The 16,061-nt window shown below is 35.2% G+C and overlaps 1 protein-coding gene across 5 annotated transcripts in view; it reads left to right on the plus strand.

Moving 5' to 3' along the window:
* Window positions 1–16,061, plus strand: part of Alg13 (ALG13 UDP-N-acetylglucosaminyltransferase subunit) — a 70,872-nt gene that overhangs the window by 38,728 nt on the left and 16,083 nt on the right. For all 5 annotated transcript variants that reach the window (XR_005876846.1, XM_040744512.1, XM_040744513.1 and 2 more), the window contains 13 exons: window positions 197–278; window positions 464–626; window positions 2,626–2,698; window positions 3,517–3,625; window positions 5,076–5,140; window positions 5,657–5,757; window positions 7,490–7,617; window positions 8,341–8,587; window positions 8,987–9,100; window positions 9,480–9,609; window positions 10,051–10,171; window positions 11,146–11,178; window positions 11,274–11,329. Coding sequence is in view for 4 of the 5 variants with exons in the window: in XM_040744512.1 (XP_040600446.1) it covers window positions 197–278; window positions 464–626; window positions 2,626–2,698; window positions 3,517–3,625; window positions 5,076–5,140; window positions 5,657–5,757; window positions 7,490–7,617; window positions 8,341–8,587; window positions 8,987–9,100; window positions 9,480–9,609; window positions 10,051–10,171; window positions 11,146–11,178; window positions 11,274–11,329 (1,422 nt within the window). In the remaining variant the exon portion in view is untranslated. The remainder of the gene's footprint in view (window positions 1–196; window positions 279–463; window positions 627–2,625; window positions 2,699–3,516; window positions 3,626–5,075; window positions 5,141–5,656; window positions 5,758–7,489; window positions 7,618–8,340; window positions 8,588–8,986; window positions 9,101–9,479; window positions 9,610–10,050; window positions 10,172–11,145; window positions 11,179–11,273; window positions 11,330–16,061) is intronic.

Consider the following 16,061-nt stretch of genomic DNA (forward strand, 5'->3'; position numbering starts at 1 on the left):
ATTAGGTGTTTTCAATCTTGGTATATAAATAACAGTCATTGCTTAAAAGTTATTTTCAGGTACAGGTTGTATTCTTCTAGATTTGTTAAATGTCTTAAGAATGAAATTCCATTTAGTTTATCAACTGCTGATTACTAACTTTTATGATTATAAAATATGCTAAAAATAACATTTTATTTAATATGTTTTCCTTCAGATTCTTCTTTGTTATTCAAATAATGGCCATTATGATTCTGTGTACTCAAAAGAATTTCAGTCAACTGCAGGAATTTGCCAAGGTATATGAAGGTCTTTATTAAATGTATGGGTTTTCTAATGACTGGTTATCAGTCTTTAAACTGAAGGCCTTTTAAAACATTGTTGGTACTTACAGAACTTACATATTGGTTTAGGAATTTTTTCACATTTTTATGAAAGAGTCTTATTTTGACAATTGAGATTTTGGCTTTTTTTCTTCCTTCAGCAATATTATATGAAATTCTTTATAAAGATGTATTTGTTGTGGATGAAGAAACATTGAAAACTGCAGTTCATTTGTTTCGAAGTGGTTCCAGGAGAAACAGAAACAACGCTTTGACTGGAAATGTAGAAGGCAGTACTGATCAGAAGAGCTCATCCGAGGATAGGTACTAAAAGAAAAGGGTTGTTATCTCTATGATTTTAATATTTCTTTTGGGTTAGCATCTGAAAGTAGAAATAGCTTGATTACATAAATGCAGATACATGTATGTTAGTGATATATTGTTTTTATTTGCAAGAGAAAAGTTTTACCAAATTGTGTTCTGAAATGCTCAGACTTAGAGAGTTCAGTTAAAGTTAGAATCCTCTTTTTTTCTAGAAGAGACTTTAGAATTAGCACTTCTCAATTTAGTTGTATATAAGTTGCTCATCGTAGATTAGACAGATTACTCAGCCTCCCGTCAGAACATTTGTGGTCAGGTTGGGTTAAAGAATCTGCTTTAAGAAGACAATATCAATGCTATGTGGTGGTGTTGCACAACTTTAATCCCAGTATTCGGGTGGCAGAGGCAAGCAGATCTCTGTGAATTAGAGACCAGCCTGGTCTACAGAGTAAGTTCCAGGACAGCCAAGGCTATACAGTGAAACCCTGTCTCGAAAAACAAACAAAATAAAACAACAACAACAACAAAAACAGAAAGAAAGAAAGACAGGCAGACAGATAGACAGACAGACAGACAGACAGACAATAATGCTCAGGTCAGTTATCAGGCTTAGCAGCCAGTACCTTTCCAGGAACCACTGAGCCATCAGAAGAATATTTTTAAAGCTTATTTGGGAGCCTGAGGAGTGGCAACAGTTTTGTCAAAATGAAGATTGCTTCATTCTTTGCTGATTTCTTTTTATTATTATTATTATTATTATTATTATTATTATTATTATTATTATTATTTAGGTTAGAAACAATCTTGTTTCACATGTCAATCCCAGCTCCCTCTCTCTTCCCTCTTTCCCCACCCTCCACACCAGGTCCCCCACCCAATCTCCACTCCAATTCCCAGGGAGGGTGAGGCCCTCCATGGTGGATCTCCAGTGACTGTCATTTCATCCAGGGCAGGGCCTAGGCCCTCCCACAAGAGTCCCGGCTGAGAGAGCCTCCCATATTGTGACACTCAAAGTCTATTTGTTCACCAGGGATAAATACTACCCAAGGCCCCATTGATTACCTAGACCTCCTCACTGACACCCACTTTCAGGGGGTCTGGGTCAGTCCCATGCTTTCCACACAGCCATCAATCTGGGGTCCAAGAGCTCCCCCTTGTTCAGTTCAACTGTTTCTGTGGGTTAAACCAGCCCAGTCTTAACTCCTATGCCCATCAGTTCTCTCTTTCTGACACTGAATTCCAGGAGTTCAGTTCAGTGTTTGTCTGTGGGTATCTGCCTCTCTTTGCTGATTTCTTAAGAGTTTGGGTTTATGTAAGCTACAGTAGTTGAAAGGCAAAATTACTACAAAATTAACAGCTTAAAACAACACATTGATATTATAGTTCATGTGGTTTAGAAATCATACCATGACTTAGCTTATACTTCTGTTAAGGAAGGATGTCGTAAGATTATTAATAAAGGTGCTGGCCAGGACAGAGTTCTTAAATGGAATTTTGGGAAATACTAAAGGTTCTTCATAGCATTTAATTCTTTCTAGCTTACTTGGCTGATAGCTTTAGGGTTTTTTGTTGTATTTGTTTGGTGGTAGGAGGAGTGACCTACCTTTAGCTTGGTGAACATGGATAACTACTTAGTTTCCTACTGACAGCAGGGGAAAGAGAGGCCATTGAGATGGGTGGGCACTGTGGGGTATGTGTGTGCATTTTTAATGTAAGTACATAAATTCTCTAAAATTAGAAGCAATCTCATGACCAAGAAATCAGAAGCTGTGAACATTAAGAGTCAGGATCACAGAACCATCTTAATAGGAAATAATCCAAGTATTTTTTAAACACATACTTACCACAGAAACCTAATGAGGATGTGTTGAAAACTTACTTGCTTCATTTTTCAGAACTGAAATTCTTACTACTGAGTGGTATGACATACTTGTGAGACATTAGACAAGTAAGTAAGTGCTGCATTTATATAATGTTATTTTCTTTGAATATTTTCAATTAGAATTGAAGAGTTTGGTGCCTCTTCCAGTGTCAAAAATACACCAGAAGACAGCAAGCAAGAAACAGAATTAAAGGTTTGATATTTTCTCATGCAGAGAATTTCATACACTTGTCTTAGAGTGTCATAATTTAAAATAATTAAAATCAGATAGTTCATTCTAATTATATAGAGTAGGGATAGAAGTAGTTTATACTTTCCTTTGTGTAAATCCTACTTGTCTAAAATGTAAGGTATGTATTTTGTGAGAATTTTTTCTTTTTTATTAAATTTTTATTTAAATTAAAAACAATCTTATTTTATATACTAATCCCAGTTCCCTCTCCCTTTTGTCCTCCCATTTCCTCCATCATTTCCCCATTCTACCCGCCCATCCACTCCTCAGGGAGGGTGAGACCTCCCATGGGGGATCATCAAAGTCTGTGGCATCATTTGGGGCAGGACCGAGTCCCTGCCCCCTGTATCTAGGCTGAGAGAGTATCTCTCCATAGGGAATGAGCTCCAAAAAGCCAGTTTTCAAAACTGACTTTGAATACTTAAGGCATTTTAGAAGCTTTTATTTTAAAATTAAAGTAATAAAATTTAATACTTTGTAATCAATATTCTGATGATATTGTTTTGTGTTTATCAATAGTGGAGTATAGTTATGAAATTGTTACTCATTATCTCTTGAATTATGAGAAATATTTCTATATGTTAAGCCTACTTGATCTTAGACCAGTATTGCTCCTTTAAGTCTCTTGATATTTTTTAAATACATGGTAAATTTTTGTGCTATTTTTTGTTTTAATAACAAAGGAAAGGTGGAATTATGTACAGTTTTAAAAAGAAGAAACTTCTTCATAAAAGGATCTTTAAAGATGACAAGTTTATACCATGACTTTTTTGTTTCAGTTTCCAGAAAATCCATCAAGGATGCTCTTTCCTTATAAGGTGCTAAAAGCTCTGGATCCAGAAATATATCGCAATATAGAATTTGATGCTTGGTTGGACAGTAGAAAAGGTAATAAAGTATCAGCAGGATACCTCAGGATACCTCTGAATTCTGTTAGATACAGGACATTATATTGTACTTTTTTATGAGACATGCGTTCATCAAACTGTCTTAGAGTTTCTATTGCTATGAAGAGATACCATGGCCACGGTAACTTTTATAAAAGAAAACATTTAATCGCTTACAGTTCAGAGGTTTAGTCCATTATCCTCATGGTGGGGAGCAGGGCGACATGCAGGTAGACGTGGTGCTTGCTGGAGAAGGTGCTGTTACATACATCTTGATCCATCAGGCAACACATTTGTCTCACTAGGCATGCTTCGATCATATATGAGATCTCAAACCTGCCTCCACAGTGACATACTTCCTCCAACAAGACCATACCTTCTACTACTGCCATTCTCTATTTTGAAATGACAGAGAGGTGCTGTAAGACATGAAAATTACATAATTCAAAACTCAGTGTTCTGGCTGGGTGTTGCTTTAATCCCAGCACCTGGGAGGCAGAGGCAGGTGAATCTCTGTGAGTTCGAGGCCAGCCTGGTCTACAGAGTGAGTGCCAGGACAGGCTCCAAAGCAATACAGAGAAACCTTGTCTCAAAAAACAAACAAAAACTCGGTGTTCATTAAATTTTATAGGAGAATGGAATACTTTTATTAAGTATATTTTTGTATACTTATCTGTGTATATTCAGGTGCTAGGGTCCATTGTGTGGGAAGACAATTTGTGTTCCCTTGTTTTGCTTTTTTGAGAAGGGTTTCTCTGTGTAGCCTAACTGTCCTGGAACCTGCTTTGTGGACCAGGCTGGCTGTGAATTTAGAGATCTCCTGACTTTACTGTGTGCCACCATCGCCAAGTCTAGAGGAGAAATTTTGATTGTTTAATGGCAAGTGCCCTCAACTGCGTTTACCCATGAAGAATTGATTAATTTTGAAAGTTTGTAGCCCACAGTTTCTAAAATTAGCTGTCTGGATCTTTAAAGAACATATTTATAGTAATAACTCTCAATGTAGATTGTTGTTTTCTTTAGATTATGTAACTGAATTCATCAAATTAGTCCTTAATATACTGCCTGCAAGGGATAATATCTCACATTCATCCCTTTGAACTTTGATGAATTCAGTATAGTTAATTAGAATGAAGTTAAAACCATGTATAAAAGTAAAATACTAATAAATGTATTACTTTCAAATTGTGACTTTTGTGTTTAACCAAATCTAAAACTAACTTCTACTTAACTGCTTTAAAGTGCAGAACTATTCAGACAGTTCTGTTTAATAAATTTGCCATGGCAATCACCCATCAAGGGTGTTAGAATGGCCCTTTGGGACATTTTTTTTTCTTTTACTGATATCCACATCAAATACACCATGTTAAAGTAAATGAGGTAATCTAATAATGTGCAGTAAGAAAGTATTCAATTAAATTGGGCTTTAATCATCTTTTTTTTCTTAACAGAACTTCAAAAATCAGATTGCATGGAATATGCTGGAAGACATTACTATTTAGGAGACAAGTGTCAGGTTAGTTCTTTAAAGATAATGATTTATTTTTCCATGAGTATACCTTTAATCATTAACATGGGTTGATCCTCCTGGGCATAGTGATGCCTGTCTGTTATCCTAGCTTAGGAAGGAGAAACATATTTTCAAGGCCAGGCTGAGCTTTATATCTATACCAAGACCTTGTCTGAATAAAACAAAGGTTGAGTGTATAGTTCAGTGATAGAATACGTGGCCATTATGTTTAAGGCTCTTGATTAGATCTCCAACACAACAACAAAAACATTGATGAAGACTTCTTTACAAAATGCTAAAAGAAAGATTTTATTGTTTGTATTGTGTTAAATTTTATTTCCAGACTTTGTTATAATCACATGTAAGCTGATATATGCCTCATAGATTAGTTTTGATCTCAGTTCTTTCAAAAAGTAGACATTGAATGACATTTGGAGAAAAATGGTTGTTTGACTAAGCACAAATTTGTCAGTGGTCAAGACCAGATGATTTAATATATGAGTACTGTTTCCTGTCTTTCAGGTTTGCTTGGAACCAGATGGAAAATATTATAATGCTCACATTCAAGAAATTGAAAATGATAAAAACTCGGTAATAGTTTTCATTGAGGAATTGGCAGAAAGGTAAGACTGTATAGTAATTAAATTTGATAGATGCTTACTCATTAAATTGAGAATCACCAGGATGCTAGTTGAGAGAACCAGAATTGTACCTGCTAATCTAATTACTTTGGTTAATAAAAGTAAGCATTGAAGAGTTACATACCAAAATATGCATCATATAAAAATTCCCAAGTTTAGGTATTGGTCAGTTTATTTGATATGATATTTTGAAAGGTGTGTTGTTGGGTTTCTGCCAGTATGTCTTAGTTAGGGTTTCTGTTGCTGTGAAGAGACACCATGACCACTCTTATAAAGGAAATCATCTAGCTGAGTGAGGTGGCCGCTTGCATTTCATCAGTTTAGTCCATTATAGTCATGGTAGGAGGCATAATGGCGTGCAGGCAACAGGAAACATTCTGTCTCACTGTATGCTTCAAGCATATATGATACCTCATAGCCCCCCCGCCCAGTGACAGTCTTCCTTCAAAAAGACCACTGCTACTTCAACAATGCCACACCTCCAAATAGTGTCACTCCCTATGAGATTATGGAGGCCAGATACATCCAAACTATCAGTGTCAAGATGACTTATTTCATTCCTTTCTACAGTTTGCATCTAGAGCTTTGCAAACAGAAATTGATCCCAGTACCCTAAATTTATCATTCAGATAGGGCCCAGGAATTTGAATTTTTAACTAATCTCTATGTGATGCTAATGTTAGTTATGGTTAAGACCCAGTAACTATGGTAAAGTAACCTAAACACAAAATCCCAGCAGCTTAAAACATTAAAGTTAATTTCTCCCTCATTTAGTGTGTCTATAATTTGTCAGGAAAGGAAACATAAACCAACCAGCCTTTGCTCTCTGTTTGTTTTGGTACTGTGGATTAAACCTGGGACCTTAGACTTGCTAGATAGAACAAGCACTTTAACTGTCCCTTGCTATTAATTTATAAATTTTTTGAGGTGACGATATAATTACATAATTTTCCCTTTTCTCCCTCTAAACCCTCCCATATATACTTTTTCCCTCATTCTTTTATTCATTGTTACATGCACATGTGTATATATTCCTAAATATATTACATGTTCAGTATTTGTATCTTTATAACTAGTTGTACAAGCTGGCCTTGAACTTGTAGTTATGTTTAGGCTAAAGGCTTTGTTTTGAAATGTGCTTTCATGATCACAGACAAAGAAAAAAATGAGACCATGACATATTATTTGACACTTGTAAAAACATTTTACTATTTAATTGGTCAAAGTAAATTTAATTTATATACCCAAGCCTGATGGTGAGTCTAGTTAGGGCATATGATTCTCTTTCATGGAAAAGAAGCATATTTTTATGAATTAATACAATCTACCATAATATTTCTTCTGGATGTGATAGATACTATAAATAGCTGTGAAATTATATAAACTGCATTTAGGTTTTCTAAGTTAAAGGGTAAAACAACAAATGTATAGGAAAGCTAGTGTAATAATAGACTTAAAGGAAATGCACTTGAGTCAGGTGGTGGCACATGCCACTCAGGAAATTGAAGAGATAAATCTCTTAAGTTTGAGACCAGCCTGGTCTATGTAGTGAGTTCCAGGACAGCTAAGGCTACATAGTGAGACCTTGTTTCCAAGGAAAACAGAAAAGGGGAATGTGCTTAAAGCTGAAGCAGGAAGGATACATTTGTTTACTGAATGAGAGAGTTAAGTGTGTGTTGTAATGAATTCATGATACAATACCTTTCACTTCAAGGCATGCAGTTCCGCTGGATAATGTAAAACCAGTCAGCCAAGTGGCACTTCTTCCTTTCTGGAATACTTTGCCATCTCGTAAAGGAAGAGGTTACCAGCCTGTGACTGGCGGCTATTTCCCGGAAATGGGTTTGTATCCTAAATGGTTTTTTTTTTTTTCTGTTGTAGTTCAGTTTACTTACATAGTACTTTTTAAAGGTTTTCCATATGTCCTGATGTAGAGTAGCATTTCTTCCACACTATTATGCTGGGATAGCTAGTGCTTTAGTGGAGAGGAGAGGACTATCCTGGACATTCTAGGGTGATACGTGGTACCTGTGCCGTAGGTACTAATAGCCTCCTTTGCCTAGTCATAACAGTAAAATTGTCTTTGGACATTAGTAGATATGTTCTGTAGGAGGAGGTGACAAAATTATCTGAGAACCTACTTTCTAGATGACCTCATATAAACTAAAGCTTAAAGAGATTTAAAATATTTCCAGATAACTAGTAAGACATCTTATAAGTGCAACCAGATATATTCAACACAATTTTTTAGAGAAAAATAATGTAGGCAACTGGATGACTCAATATTTTTGATAACCAAATCTGCCAGTCTTAAAGTCAGGGTTGAAATACTGAGTATTTAAATACTCATGAACATATAAATGAACTGCTTGTTTCTTTGGTCCTTCAGATGAAGTACATACTTGAAAAACTGCACAGATTTCTTCCTTACACTTACCTACTTACTTGATTTGTTTCTAAGGAAAGTATCTATCTGACAGTTTTAAAGTATGATGATGGTAGAGGAACATTACCTTTTACTTTGGTTGTAATGCTTATGTACTATGTATTTGTTTTTTTTGAAAGTTACAACAGAGATGAGCATGAAGCAACGGAAAAAGATGTTTAAGAAAGTTCGAGGGAAAGAGGTTTATATGACCATGGCTTACAGCAGGGGAGATCCACATGTCCCATCCAGGATTCAGCATAGTATGCATTTTGGGCATGACCCTCTATTGTTCTACTCACAGACATCTGGCCATATTATGTCTAGTGAACATTTCTACCCTCAACATTCATCTCAACGACAAGGTCGGGGATATGGGATGCCCAGGTAAGAATTAACTGATTTTCATGATACTGTATCTTTGTTTTGGTTTGTATAAATAACTCCAGTACTGAATTATAGTATAATTGACAGATATAACTCCTATAGTTATATCTTCTTTGGCAAAAGGGAGCATAGAGCTGATCCATATTTATCCTTGTCAACCATTGTCATAGTTATATTTTGATTGTGTACAGAAATGTGAAATGTTGAAGAGATGCTTAAAGATAGAATGCCATCAGAAAAAAGTACCTGTATGAAATAATGCTTCTGTCTCCATTAGTATTATATAGGCCCAATACCATTGTAAAAGACTTTGTAGTTGAATGTTTTCAGGAAACTATGTTAATTCTACTTAAGTATTGAGATTGCAAGAGTTAAATAATTATTTTTCTTTATTCTTAGGGATTCATCTCACGTAATCAATAGGCAAAACATGCCGAGTCCTAAAGTTGGGTTTTACCCTGGCCCAGGTAGACGGTGCTGCCAGAGCTATGATAATGTCTCATATAGGTCTCGGTAAGTATTTGAAGTATTAAAAGTTGAGAAAGAAATTGGTGTGTGTGGTTTTATTGCTAAGCAGTGATGATGTATGCCATCTTTCTAAAACCTCACTTTGGTGGCTGGAGAGATGGGTTAGGAAATGTAAATGTTGGCTTCCCTTCTGGAAAACAGGGTTCAATTCCCAGTACCTACTTGGTAGCTAGCAGCCATTTGTTAACTCTGGTTCCAGGTATCCTACACACATAGTGTACAGACACACATGCAAACACAATACCAGTGTACAGAAATTAAAACCAAAAACTTCTGTTTTGAGATAATTTGTCTTTCACTGAGAAATTAGAAGCAAAATACTGCCATATTTTAACTTATTTCCCATTTTGGTTTCCAAACTAAGTTCTTTTAGGCGTAGCCACCGTCAGATGCATTGTATGAATAAAGAATGCCAGTATGGTTTTGCTCCAGAAGAAACTGTTACATTTTATGCACTTGAAGAAGGGAATGAGACTGCTTATTCAACATTACCTGTAAGTGGGTGAAAGCTTCACTGAAAAAGGTGCTTCTTTTCTTCAAGGCTGTATGGAGAAATGTTATATATATGATTTCCACCTTCATCCCACTGCAAAGATCAAAATTAGGCCTTGCATATGTAAAGTATTTTACCCCTATATTATACCCTCAGCCCTAATTTTTACATTTTTTGTATGAACAACTAATCTTCAAATTATGAAGCCATCCCATTAGAGCTTCTTAACTAAAGAGATGTTTTAGAGCTGCTAGAGGTTTAGACAGTCTAGTATATATGTGAGCTAACATTTTCTCTTTCATTGCTTCACCTATTTTGAATTCCAAATTACTAAAATAGCCACATATGTCTCTTATCATATTAACTCAAAATTTAGTTTCTCTGCCTTTTCTCTAACTAATACTGGAAGAATTCCATATGTATGTGTCTTTCTTTGGTACAGAGCAATGGCGGTTCCCCTGCAATGGTTCCTGTTACTTCAGGATACTGTATGGCAAGTCAGGGCTATAGCTCATGTAAACCAAGTTTGAATTCAGAAGACAGCAATGACCAGTGTGACAGTGGTGAGTAAATTAGTGCTGTGTAATTTTTGAAATGATGATTGTCAATGGCATTTGCATATCAGAACTTGGAAGTACTATTTTTGGTGTTCCACACCTTTCTGGTAACTTGAAAGAAGTATAAGATTAGGTAGGGATGGTGAGATGCTTCAGTGGATAAAGTGCTTTCCAGGCAAACCCGAGGACCTGAGTTCAAATCCCAGAGCCCATATAACCCAAAGAGTTCTTACTTGATTTCAAAATGTCTTAACATTTATTGAATGCTATATATCATCCATTCTAGTAAACTATTAAAATGTAATGGCAGTTTTCATGGTATTATGGGAAATATGCCATCTCTGTATTATGTATGAGGAAATAGAGGTTCAGAAACCAATAATAGGACAAAGGCTATACTCTTGATAATGAAACAGACACATATTTAACTCAGTTGAGATTAAATTTACATACCCAAAATGCTCCAAGTATACAGTTCAGTGTTTTTTGTATGTGTGTGCATTCACATAATCAGCTCTACAATTTCATCATCTCTCAAAAGACACCCCATTCCTCATATATACCCAAACTAAGATTTGTCTCTAAAGCCATCTATATGTACTTAATATAGCTACATTCCTTTGGAATTTGTTTGTTTACCAGTCAATGACACATTACTGTTGAACTAATTCTGGAAAATTATGGAAGGTAAAGAAGTATGAGGTATTTTGAGTGACTTCATGAATAAGATACTTCTAATATTGTCTCTGCTAGTTTTATGTAGAGTAAAATATTCTTTACAATTAGCAGTTTTGAGCAGAATTTTGTACTGATGACAGCTTACGTTGCTGCTGACTATCAGTATGGCTCAAATCGCTTGCAATCATGTATGCAATTTAGTTTTGAAAATATGCCCATAAAACTTAAGGAAAAACAATTACTGGCCATTTTGCTCTGCAAAATTTAGAAGATCTGTGTATACGCATTTCTTTTTTTTTTAGGACAATACCATGGAGATTATCTTTATTCTTCAGGTCAGTGAGATCTAGATTTATTTCGATACTTTTCATTGTTTGTGGAATATCAAACTAAAATAATGCTCATTTTTTGCTTTGGCTATATTCTCTAGAACAAGGCTATGAAACTTCCAGTGTATATACCACAACTGTATCTACAGCAAACTTGGTAGGTATTTAATAATAATAAATATGAATAGCTCATATACTGTTTAGTTAAGGCACAGTGGAGACCTGTAGGAGAGTTTGCATAGGGAATCTGATGGGGCCTTCATTCATGACTGCAAGACATAAACTAAATGGTGTATTGGCATTGGAGAGGACACTTAACCATTATCCTTCATTTTACTCCCAGAGCAGATCCCGCTTGTCTAGAAAGCAGAAAGTTGAAATACCTTGATAGGACTAAAAATAAGAACTTTGTTCAATGTTATCTCCTTCCCAAAGACAAACTACTAGCTTGTATTCCAAAAAAGGTAACCCAAAAGTGCCACTCAGTGTAACCAAATGCAAATCTCAGTATTTGTAGGTCATATGTAGATAATGGATATATAATTTTTCTCGCATGTTAAAGTCTTTATACCATGCCTGCATCCCAGTTTAGTCATAGAGTAGATACAAAATTGTAAGAAAATTCCTTCTTGGACTATAGGAATATAGAAGGAAAAAAAATACTGATCTGTGGAATTCTGAGATCAGGAGGTCATACATTACATTGTGTTTTTGGCTTCTGATATGGGGACTTTACTGAGACTGTTAATTATTCCAAAGTTTTCCTTTCTTTGGCCATACTTGAAGTTGGAATTGATGAATAGTTCTTTAAAAGTAGCTTTTGTGTTCTACATTTTTTGTTTTCTTATTTGTTTTGGTGTTTTGAGACAGGATCTTGCCATATAGATTGGTTGAACTGAAACTCACTGTATAAACCAGGCTGGCCTCGAACTCACAGAGATCCACCTACCTCTGCTTCCCAAGTGCTGTTATTAAAGGTGTGTGCCAACACTGCTAGGCCCTAAGAATTATTTACTTGCACAGATATAGTTTTTGGCTCATGACTTTTTACCTGAGAGATTAATTTATTTAGATTTTGTATATCAGTAGCCATATTGATAATCCTTTTTTGTAGAATAGATGCCCTACTTAGATTTGCTTTGCTTTATTTTTCTTGTGTTTCTCCTAGTTGATTCTTTTAGTGTATCAAGTGCTGGTGAAGGATCCATAAACTTCCATGAAATAATTTCATCCAAATGTGAGATTTAATGTATTGTATCATTTTAGCTCTTGTTTTGAGACTTACATCACAATGTATACAGAGATTTTATGTCTATAAAAAAGTTGATAAAATCATTAAAAATTGAAGGGATCTTAATTGAGTAATGCTGTGGAGCTTCTAGTCTCTTCTGTTGCTGAGGTTTGGAGTAACTATATCCTCAACCTTGTGATTCCTATATGCAAGATCTCTTATTCCCCTTTATTCTAGTCTATACACTACTAATACTGTCCTGAATACCTTTCTGTTAAAAAATCAGAACATCACTGATTCATTTTTTAAACCACTAACACTAAACATAGTTTTGCTGTACTACAGTATCCTATATCTAGTTACCAAATTCTATTTTAGTTGAGCTACATTATGCTTCGGGATTACTCCTACCCCAAATCTCGGTGCACACCTAGCTCTTGCTGTCTCTCTGTCCCTGTCTCTATCTCTCTCTGCCTGTCTCTGTGTCTGCCTGTCTCTGTCTCTCTCTCTGTCTCTGTCTCTGTCTCTCTGTCTCTCTCTGTCTCTGTCTCTCTCTGTTTCTCTCTCTCTCTGTCTGTCTCTCTCTCTCTCAAGTCAGGTTTCTCTCTGTATAACAGCTCTGGCTGTCCTGGCACTAGCTCTATAGACCATACTGACCACGAACTCACAGAGATCCGCCTGCTTCTGCCTCCCAAGTGCTAGGATTAAAGGTGTGCCCCATATATTATTTATACACATTATGGAGTTCTAACTTTTCTATGCATGGATGTATCATTCATTGCTTATGTCTATTCTTTCCCACTTTCTCCTTTCTTGCCTCTGGGCCCTTATTCCCCAATCATCCATCCTCTTCTTTTAGGTCTTTTTAAATTTTTGTTCAAAAAGTTTATTATTCTAGTTTCCGTATATGAGAGAAACAGTAATTTTCTTTCTGTATGTGGTTTATGTTTTGTAATGCTGGAACAAAAAAGACATTCCTATCATGTATATCTTGGAGAACTTGACATTTGAAGAACTTATATAATGACTACATTTTTGAATTATTATTTTTAACTAGTAGTTTCATGTACTAAATGTTAGCTTTTATGTTTTATGAAATACATCATAGGAAGGGATTGAAAACCCTAATATATAATTTTTATCCTTTTTGCTTTCCTTTCTTCCTTTTAATTAAAAAACTTTCCCCCACCATAACTATTCTGGGAATTGAACTCAGGATCTCTGGAAGAACAGCCAGTGCTCTTAACCACTGAGCCATGCCCTATTTTTTGTTTTTTTATGTTTTCATGTGAAGCTGAAAACTTGTGGTTTCTGTAAAATTTTCATGGGAATTGTATTGAATCTGTAGATTGCTTTTGGTTGGACAGTCATTTTCACTTTCATTAATCCCACAGATTTCATTTGCATGGGAGATCTTTCCATTTTCAGTTGTCTTATATTTCTTTCCTTAATGTCTTAAAGTTTTTATTACATAAGTAGTAAAGCTACTGATTTTTCTGTGATACTTTTGTATCCTGTTACTTTGTTTAGTATTTACCACCTACAGAAATTTTGTGGAGTTTTTAATGTAATCTATGTATAAAATCATATTACCTGTAAATATTCTTTGACATCTTCCTTTCCTATTTGTTCACCTTAATCTTCAGTTGTTTCATTGCTTTAAGTCTTCAAGTACTATATTGAATAGGTGTGGAAAGAGTGAACATGTTTGTCTTGTTCATGATTTTTAGTGAAATAGCTTTGAGGTTTTCTCCAATTAGGTTGCTTTTGGCTATGTGCTTGCTGTAAATCTCTTTATTATGTTGGGATCTATACCTTGTATTTCTAGTCTCTCCAGGAATTTTACCATAGAAAGGGATGCTGAGTTTTTTCAAAGGCCTTTTCTGCATCTAATGAGATGATTTTGTGGGTTTTGTCTGAGTCTATATGGTGAATTCCATTTTTTCTGTTAACATATGTTGAACCATCCCTGAATCTCCAGGAAAAACCTTATTTGAGTTCAGTGATCTTTTTTATTTGTTTTTTTTGAGTCAGTTCCCAAGTATTTTATTGAGAATATATACATCCATGTTAGGGAAATTTTCTTTCTTTGTACAGTTTTTGTGTGATTTAGGTATCAGACTAATTGTGACACTTTGAAAAGAATTGGGCAATGTTCCTTTAATTTCTATTTTGCAGACTAATTTGTTTAATATTGGCATTCTTTGAAGATCTGATAGAATTCTGTGATGAACCTGTCTTTCCCTGCATGCTTGGGTGTTGTTAAGACTTTCAGTCACTCCTTCCGTTTCACTATGGGTTGTGGGTCTGTTGAAATTGTTCATCAAATCTTGATTTAACTTTGGTTGGTTGTATATGTATTTCTTATAGATTCTCCAGTTTGGAGTATAAATTTTTAAACTTGTGTTCTTATGATTTTATAGTTTCCTAGATGTCTGTTGTGCTGCCCCGCCCCCTTTTTGCTTTCAATTTTTGTAACTTGGAACTTTCCTCTACATGCTTTTTTCAATTTGACTAAGGGTTTATGTTACTGATTTTCTCAATGTACCAACTTTTAATTTCATTGATTCTTTGTATCGGTTTTATTTTTATTGTTGGTCTATTGATTTCAGCCTTGGATTTTAATTATTTTTTGCCATTGACTCCTTTTGACTGTTTTTCTTCTAGATCTTTCAAGTGTGCCATTAAGTTTTTTATATGAGAACTATTTTACATCCAGGCCACAGTATCCCCTCCCTGCTCTCTTCCCAGTCCCACTCCAACCATTTAGTGCTTTGTCTCTTTAAAACTACTTTCATTTTGTCTCATAGGTTTGGTATGTTTTTAGCATTTTAATTCAATTCCAAAAAGCTTTTAATTTTCTTAAGTTATATCTTGACCAGTATAGTAGTGAACACCATTTCCATTAGTTTGTATACTTTCTGTTGTTGCTGAAATCCAGCTTTAATTTTTTTTGTTGTTTGTTTTGTTTTTCGACACAGGGTTTCTCTGAGTAATAGCTCTGGCTATACTGGAATTTGCTTTGTAGACTAGGCTGGCCTCGTATTCAGAGATCTGCCTGCCTCAGGCTCTGGAGTGTTGGGATTAAAGGCATGAGCCACCACTACTCAAGAAATCCAGCTTTAATCCATGGTTGTCAGATAGGATGTAGGATGTTATTTCAATTTTCTTGTCTCTGTTGACGCTTGCTTTGTGTCCAATTATGTTATCTATTTTGGAGAATTTCCCACAAGATGCTGAGATGGTAAATTCTTTTTTTGAGTGGGGGCAAATTTGATTTAAGACATTATTTAGCTCTAGCATTTCTGTTGAGTTTTTGTCTGGATGACCTGTCTATTGGTGATATTGGAGCATTGAAATCTGCTCTCTGTGTGTTGAGGGTCAATATGTGATTTAAGCTGTAGTGTTACTTTTATGAACTTAGATGCTATAGTATGTTTCTTGCTTAGATGTTAAGAATATATTCTTGGTTGCCCCCTCTCTAGTATATAGTGTCCTTCCATATCTCTTAGGATTAGTTGTAGTCTGATATCTATTTTGTCAGATATTTAAATGTCAACACCAGCTTGCTTCTTTTTTTTTTTTTTGATTTGGTTGGAATATCTTTCCATCCTTTCACTCTGAGGGTGATGTCTTTCCTTTATGTCAAGGTGTATAT

The sequence above is a fragment of the Mesocricetus auratus genome, unplaced genomic scaffold (assembly GCF_017639785.1).
Source record: "Mesocricetus auratus isolate SY011 unplaced genomic scaffold, BCM_Maur_2.0 Super-Scaffold_100003, whole genome shotgun sequence".
Lineage (NCBI taxonomy): Eukaryota > Metazoa > Chordata > Mammalia > Rodentia > Cricetidae > Mesocricetus > Mesocricetus auratus.